Genomic DNA, 8025 nt, shown 5'->3' on the forward strand with positions numbered 1-8025 from the left:
TGGAGATGCTCTTATGGGACACCAACGCACCAGCTAAAGCAAAAATCGACATGTGGAGGATGATAAGGAATGGTCTGGCATTCGGCGTGGAGCTCCATCATCGTCATTGGATTAAACCTGGTGGGTAGGCCAGCCAGTATACGTCGTACGTTCTGGGAGGCCCAGACGGCCCATTGGTGACCGCTGTAGGGAGCGCGGCCGGGATGTAAAAACTCATGCGCCCATTAGGTATCAAACCACGGACCTCTTCTCGTGGGATTGAGTGAGACCTCCTATGTGACGCTCTCTACGTCAAGTTGCTGCCATTTCACACAGGAGGGGCTTCGACTGGGTCGGCCCATGAAGAGAGCAAACCGAAATCGAAAGCGCGCTGAGGCTAAAAAATATATATGCTGTTGCCGAGATTCGAACACATGACGCACATCTATGCATGACGAGTTCCTACCAACTGAGCTAGCAGGTGTAGCTGATTTAAGAGTAGCATCGATCCTAAAGAACCAAACATTCTGCGCAGATCCGAATCAGTTTAGGAATTTCGGAAGCAATTTTTTTTCAAAAAATGAAATGTTCTGTGAAACGCAAACACTTTCCAAAATTTGTGAACAAAATTTTAAAAACTATAACATTTTATCAAAACAAGAACATTTTTTTCAAAATCTTGAACAATTTTTTTGAAACGAGAACATTTTTTCAAATTTCAAAACAAAATTTAGAAATGTGAACATATTTTGAAATCCCTGAAAAAAATTTGCAAACACGATTTTATAGAAATTTGTGAACAATTTTTTAACTGGAACATTTTTTGAAACTCCTGAAAAAAATGAAAACATGAACAAATTTTGGAATTTGTGAACATTTTCTGAAAACGGGAACATTTTTTAAAAAAATTGTAGAGAAGTTGAATAAAAACATTCCAAACCATTTTTGTAAAACAATAACATTTTTTGAAATGCCCGGACAATTTTTGTAAAAAAAGAACATTTTCTGAAATGCCGGAACAATTTTTGAAAAATGCGAACATTTTTTGAATTTATGAAAAAAAATAAAACATGAATATTTTTGGGAATTTTAAACGTTTTGAAACGAACAAATTTTGAATTTTCCGTACAATTTTCAAAAGAAACGAAAAAACAGACAGAAAACAGAAAAAAGAAAAGAAACAGAAAGACGGAAAAAAGAAAAACGAAGAAAACAAAGAAGAAACAGGAAAACCGCTCAAAAAGGAAAAAACGGTTCAGGTAAAGGTTCCCAAAACCGGCTGGCTAGCTCTCGTATAATGGGCTGGCCCATTGCTAGCGATGCGGGGTATGCCTGTGCGTTCTGTCGACAATTTGACGCAGTGAGCGGCGCATAGGGTTTTTCGGATTGAGTGGCTCCCCAATTGAGCTGACTATTATATTTATGAAAAATGAGGATTCAAAGTACTGACACATAACATTTTCTAAGGCGCCTAATTTTGCACGATAATTAGCATACGGCTGTTGAGTCATCGTTTGGTTACAGGATTCAACCACGATCTCATCTGACAAAAAGTGCTTGACCGGTCCTGGAAAACAGGGAACAGGCCAGCTCCATTGAGCGCGAAGGTGAGGCAAAACTGCATGGACTAACCGCATGGACATGCTCCAAGAGTACGCACCCGCAAAAAAAAAGAGTACGCACCCAGCTTTTTTTTTACAACTAAATTTCCCTCTTTATTCATTGGTGATAACACTTACATCTTTAAGTAAAAGAGGAAGAAGCTCATTAGGAGCCATTTCAATCCACTCACTGCAGAATTTAGATCTAGCTACACTAGCTAATTCATGAGCAACAGCGTTTGCTTCTCTAGGACAGAACTCAAACCGAATTGAACTAAACACACATGCCAAGTGGTAACAATCATCAATGATGGCTGCTGCATTCCCCGCATACTGACCGTCCTTGGTCATAATCTCCATTAATTCTAGGCTGTCGGAATTAACGACAAGCCTGTTACACCCTGCCGAAGAAGAGAGTTGTAAACCAAATTTAAGAGTCAATGCCTCTGAAGAAAGAGGATCATAACATGACTCTATTAGTTTGTTCCCAGAAACAATAAAATGACCTCTGTCGTCTCGAATGACTGCTCCCATAGCTCTATGTAGCGCGTCATAGTCGAAGGCGGCATCTACGTTCAGCTTAACAAAGCCATTAGGTGGTTTTCTCCATCCGTCCTTCTTTAATACTGCCTTTGGGTCACATGCAATAACAAAATTTTCTGCCATCGCTCTCACAGATGTGAAATTCTTTTCGCATCTTGCACATGCTCCTTGTGAACTAGCTAACTGTACGGAGAGAGATTTTTGCGGCCGAGAGGTTTAGGCGCCTAAGGTTTCGGGGTTGTTTGGAAAAGGTTAGACGCCTAAGATTGGGGAAGGAAGGAGTAACAACCATGTAAAATGCGGACACTTTTTTAAAAAAACTGAACATCTGGTGGAAATTCTGAATATTTTTGAAAATTGAATCATGTTTGAACATCCAACAATTTTTTGAACAAATTAAACACATTTTGAAAATCCAATTTATTTCGAACAACTTGAATACATTTTGAAAATTTCATTTTTTAAAATCATGAACATATTTTGAAAATTTTGAACAACATTTTGTAAAAGCATGAACATTTCGAAAATTTTAAAAAGATATGTTAGTTCAAAATGTTAAGAATTTTTTTTCAAACAAAATTTAAAATATTTTGAATAATTTTATTGAGATATGAGGAGCTTGCAAACTTAAGAACTAACATTTTGAATAATTGTTTTAACATGTATTGAACACTTGCTTGCTTTTCCGCTTCTTATGTGGCAAATGTAACTTTATAAATTTTCGGGTCGGTTTTTCACGTTTTTTAAAACGGGTTTTGTTCTATTTTATTATGGATATTATTATTATTATTCCTCTTTCTTTTTTCTGTTATTTCAAACATGTGGATATTTTAAATTTAAAAAATTCAAATCTGTGAACTTTTTCTCATGTTTGAGAATCTTTTTCAATATCTCAAAAAAATGTAAATTTTCATAGTGAACTTTTTTTAGATCTAAAAAAATCTAATCCATGAACATTTTTTTCAACATCGATAAACATTTTTCAAATCCAAAACGCTTGGGCAAGCCCAACAGGCGCCCGACCTGAGCGATGCCATCTCCTAAACCCTAAACCCTAACCCTAATAAATTGGTTTTTACCATTTGTTTTTTATTTTGGTTAGTAAACCTAAAAACCGAAAATATCATCCTAATACAACATATTTATTTTTCGTTAACCCACTGATTCAGTTTGGTTTGGTAATGAAAAAGACTGATTTGATTCAGTTTTCAATTATACCAAAAATCTTTTTGTAGGTATGCGTACAAGCTACGATGCAGCTGCGAGCGCTTCCCCTATGAGCTGTCCTCTTATATCCACGATCACCTTTAACCTTTGAGCATACCTCCGCGATGTGGTACTAAACAAATAAGATGGTTGCCCTTTTTGGGTCTATAGTAGGGTGCATCGGGTGCAAATTAAAACTTTTCTACGTGCAGAACAACCAAGAACATGCTACAAGAGATGGATCACAGATCGTACCTCTAGAAGCACAGTGTTGTGCAGCGGAAGAAGAGTTGGGGCAGCGCGTCCGCGTGGATCGTCTCCTCCTCATCCGATCTCCCTCGAACAACCGGTTGTCGGATCCCACGTACAGGTTCGCGGGAGCGGCGCAAGTGCACTGCCTCTAACGGTATCCGCGCGGGCAGAAGAAACACTGTGCGCTGGACTGCTAAGTCCGATCACACAGTTGGCGGCGACAGGAGGTGGCTATTCGCAACACATGCAAAACCTAGTGACAGCGCCAAAGTGATCAACCGAGTGAGTGTGCCGCACTACCACCATATATAGGCGTCCGTCGCAGGCTACTTGGGCCTCGCACGGACCCTAAAGGCCAAAATCTGTTCGGCCGCGATCCGAGTTCGAGTAGGATCACATCTGACTCACGGAGTCGGATCAGGCCTCACAGGTTCCTCCCTTAAGCGCGCGACCCCTTAGGTTCAAGTCGGCTTGGTCGTAGGTCGGATCACCTCCGATCTGCTCAACTGGTAGCGGCCTCTAGCAAAGCATGCTGACCACCAAGTAGACAATGAAGCCGGTTGGCGAACCTGTACTACACGTCACACTTCTGTTTCCTTTTCCACATGATATATGTTGTCGGGCTCAAGGCGAGTCTGTCATCGTTGTGCTAGCCCAGCCTCTTTCTCGTTCCAATGATGACGACCACAAACCGGATTATCTCATAATTCTTGTCTTATGACCATGCTTATCTTGGTCAGATCACACGAGGGGCCTAGAGTATATCTCTCCTAATTGGAGGGGCAAATCCCATCTTGCTTGACCATGTCTCGCAGCATGGGTCTGGACAAGGCCGAAACCTACCTTTGTAACCACCCAATCATGGAGTAGCGTTTGGTAGGCCCAAAGCAAGTCTGTCACCATTCCGAGTACATGCGCCAGCTCAAGTCTTAGGACATAAAACATATGTTGTACTAGAGACTCACTGACGATACACATCGCTGCATCTCATAGTTTGGTATGTTCGACTCAGACCTCATCTCAACTCGGGATCCGACTATGTCGGATCCGACCAGATCCTTCCGAATCCATATTATCCGGTTATCATTCAATGCTCCATGGTTAGTTAGACCAAGCCATCGACCGTGTCATATGCTATATCTAGTCAGGTGCAACAAATCTGAACAGGACCTCCACTTCTTTTTCTTCATCTCTCTCGCAGGTTGTATGTTCTCTTACTCACACAAAAATGGCAGCGACCATCAGCAGGGATGGAGTGGGTAGGGTTTTCTCTTTGTTCCCTCACGAGGGAACACTCAGAACCGCTGAATGTAAAACAAATCAACGGTTTCACATGTGTTGGATTTGTGTGGGTTGATGTTGGACTGCCAAGGCCAACACACCTCCGACTTAGCCCGGCATTGTATGGATTTAACGTTGCAAGCATGAGATATCCAGATGCAGAGAAGCAAAATTAAAATGTAATCAATCATTGTCCGTGTGTCCACGGGCGTTTAAGGGTCCGGACTTACTGTCCATGGCTGTAGATACTCTTAGCTATTGCACACATGCTAGGACTGAGCGGGCTGCTAGCTACTGTGGTAGGACAATCCTGCCCGCAGCCTGAATCCAAAGTCAGCAGCCAGCAATTCAGCGTGCGTACCCAACCAGAAACGTAAGGTTTAAGCGCGCGTGCGGCAGTAAGCATCAAAGTGATCCAGACAATCAAGGAAACAGCGACACCATTTTTAGCAGTCCAAGTTTCAACGTCGTGACAGGTTGAGTGGACATCCGGGTTGCTTGGCCATACCAGAGCGGACAAGAGGGCAGCGAAACGTATCCAAGCATCTTGCGGCGAGGTCGGAGATGACTGTACGTCTCGACGCGACCCCGGGTGATCATGCACCGCAGGGATGTAGCCAGCGCTTATGGGTCCACGGCACGTCATCAGTGACCAAGGTCCTGAATAGGACCCACATGATCAATTGATAATTCTTTGGGCCACGTTCTTCCTATTCCCTCCGTTCGGAATTACTTGTCGCGAAAATGGGTGTATCTAGACGTGTTTTAGTTTTAGATACATTCATTTTCGAGACAAGTAATTCCGAACGGAGGGAGTATTAGTCTAAGATAAGATAGGCAGTCGGAAATCACTGGCAATTTGACAACGAAATCATGCAACATGTCTATGCTAGCTGCTAAATTTCTAATCTACTGCATATTAAAATAAGTGGGCAAGCGACCTCGTTGACCCATCACCCATGTCCATGGCGGGTGCACCCGTTTTTTTTTTTTTGAAACGGCTATATGTACTGCGCAACACAGCACGGCAGTTCAGTCATCACTAGGCTGTCAGTCAGTCTGTTCATCGAACGATCAGTTCGTCCTAAGCAGATGAAAATGTCTCCGGAAAGAGGAGGAGCGGAGGGCAAGGAAGAAGGATCGAGGATGGCTTCTGCTGCGCTCCCGGAGGCGGAGGCAGTCCAGCCAAGGAACAAGGGCAATTTCAAGTACGCCTTCACCTGCGCCCTCTGCGCTTCCATGGCCACCATCGTCCTCGGATACGGTACGCACATGCTTTGTTTCCTTCCTGTATGTCGATAGAGTACGCATCTTCTTCTTCCTTGGGCCATGCATAATTCTGTTCCGACTGCCCAGACGTTGGGGTGATGAGCGGGGCGTCGCTGTACATCAAGAGGGACCTGCAGATCACGGACGTGCAGCTGGAGATCATGATGGGCATCCTCAGCGTGTACGCGCTCATCGGGTCCTTCCTCGGCGCGAGGACGTCCGACTGGGTCGGCCGCCGCGTCACCGTCGTGTTCGCGGCCGCCATCTTCACCACCGGCTCCTTGCTCATGGGCTTCGCGGTCAACTACGCCATGCTCATGGTCGGCCGCTTCGTCACCGGCATCGGCGTGGGCTACGCCATCATGGTCGCGCCCGTGTACACGGCCGAGGTGTCCCCGGCGTCGGCCCGCGGCTTCCTCACGTCTTTCACCGAGGTGTTCATCAATGTGGGCATCCTCCTTGGCTACGTCTCCAACTACGCCTTCGCGCGCCTCCCGCTCCACCTCAGCTGGCGCGTCATGCTCGGCATCGGCGCCGTCCCGTCCGCCCTGCTCGCGCTCATGGTGTTCGGCATGCCGGAGTCGCCCCGCTGGCTCGTCATGAAAGGACGCCTCGCGGATGCCAGGGCCGTGCTGGCCAAGACCTCCGACACGCCAGAGGAGGCCGTGGAGCGCCTTGACCAGATCAAGGCTGCCGCTGGCATCCCGAGGGACCTTGACGGCGACGTGGTCGTCATGCCTAAGACAAAAGGCGGCCAGGAGAAGCAGGTGTGGAAGGAGCTCATCTTTTCACCGAGCCCAGCCATGCGGCGCATACTGCTCGCGGCGCTCGGCATCCATTTCTTCCAGCAGGCGACGGGCTCCGACTCGGTCGTGCTCTACAGCCCACGCGTGTTCCAGAGCGCGGGCATCACCGGCGACAACCACCTGCTCGGCGCCACATGCGCCATGGGGGTCATGAAGACGCTCTTCATCCTGGTGGCCACGTTCCAGCTCGACCGCGTCGGCCGGCGGCCGCTGCTGCTGACCAGCACGGCCGGCATGCTCGCCTGTCTCATCGGCCTCGGGACAGGCCTCACCGTCGTGGGTCGGCACCCGGACGCCAAGATCCCCTGGGCCATCGGCCTGTGCATCGTGTCCATCTTGGCATACGTGTCCTTCTTCTCCATCGGCCTCGGCCCCCTCACGAGCGTGTACACCTCGGAGGTCTTCCCGCTGCGGGTGCGCGCGCTGGGCTTCGCGCTGGGCGCGTCATGCAACCGCGTGACCAGCGCCGCGGTTTCCATGTCCTTCCTGTCCCTGTCCAAGGCCATCACCATCGGCGGCAGCTTCTTCCTGTACGCCGGCATCGCGGCGCTTGGATGGGTTTTCTTCTTTACCTTCATTCCGGAGACGCGTGGCCTGCCGCTGGAGGAGATAGGGAAGCTTTTCGGCATGACGGACACGCCCGTCGAAGCCGAAGACACCGCCACGAAAGACAAGGCGAAAGTAGTGGAGATGAACTAGTGAGCCAGGCGTCAACCAACTTTGCCGATGTACCATAGAGATGTATCTGATGAACGTGGTAATATACGCTATCACGGACTCGTGCTGCTCATTGATGGATTTTTTCTTTTACGAGATTGCTCATTGATGGATTGTTTGGATAAAATTTCAAGAGAATTGTTTCAAGTTTGGATCAATCCGGTAAAACGTTGACATTACATCTCTTGGCCCGTTGGTGCTGGTCAGTGTATCATTGACATCCCATTAGCACTTTTTTTTAGGGGTAACATCCCATTGGCACTTGAATTGCATGATGGATAGCTTTATGGGCGACGCTAGGCGCCGGTGCGCCGGCCCAAACGGTTCGGCCGGTCCAGCCCCAACCGTACGATCCAGCGAGGAGCCGTTCC

At 47.0% G+C, this 8025-nt stretch overlaps 1 protein-coding gene across 1 annotated transcript; it reads left to right on the forward strand.

Annotated features, from left to right (window-relative positions):
* The first annotated feature begins 5910 nt into the window (after positions 1-5910).
* Positions 5911-7759, forward strand: LOC119363198 (putative polyol transporter 1). Its single transcript, XM_037628510.1, has 2 exons — positions 5911-6126; positions 6219-7759. Exons 1-2 carry the CDS (start codon positions 5955-5957, stop codon positions 7634-7636), a joined length of 1590 nt encoding a protein of 529 aa, XP_037484407.1. The 5' UTR covers positions 5911-5954; the 3' UTR covers positions 7637-7759.
* The last annotated feature ends 266 nt before the right edge of the window (positions 7760-8025 follow it).

Source organism: Triticum dicoccoides, chromosome 2B (assembly GCF_002162155.2).
Source record: "Triticum dicoccoides isolate Atlit2015 ecotype Zavitan chromosome 2B, WEW_v2.0, whole genome shotgun sequence".
NCBI lineage: Eukaryota > Viridiplantae > Streptophyta > Magnoliopsida > Poales > Poaceae > Triticum > Triticum dicoccoides.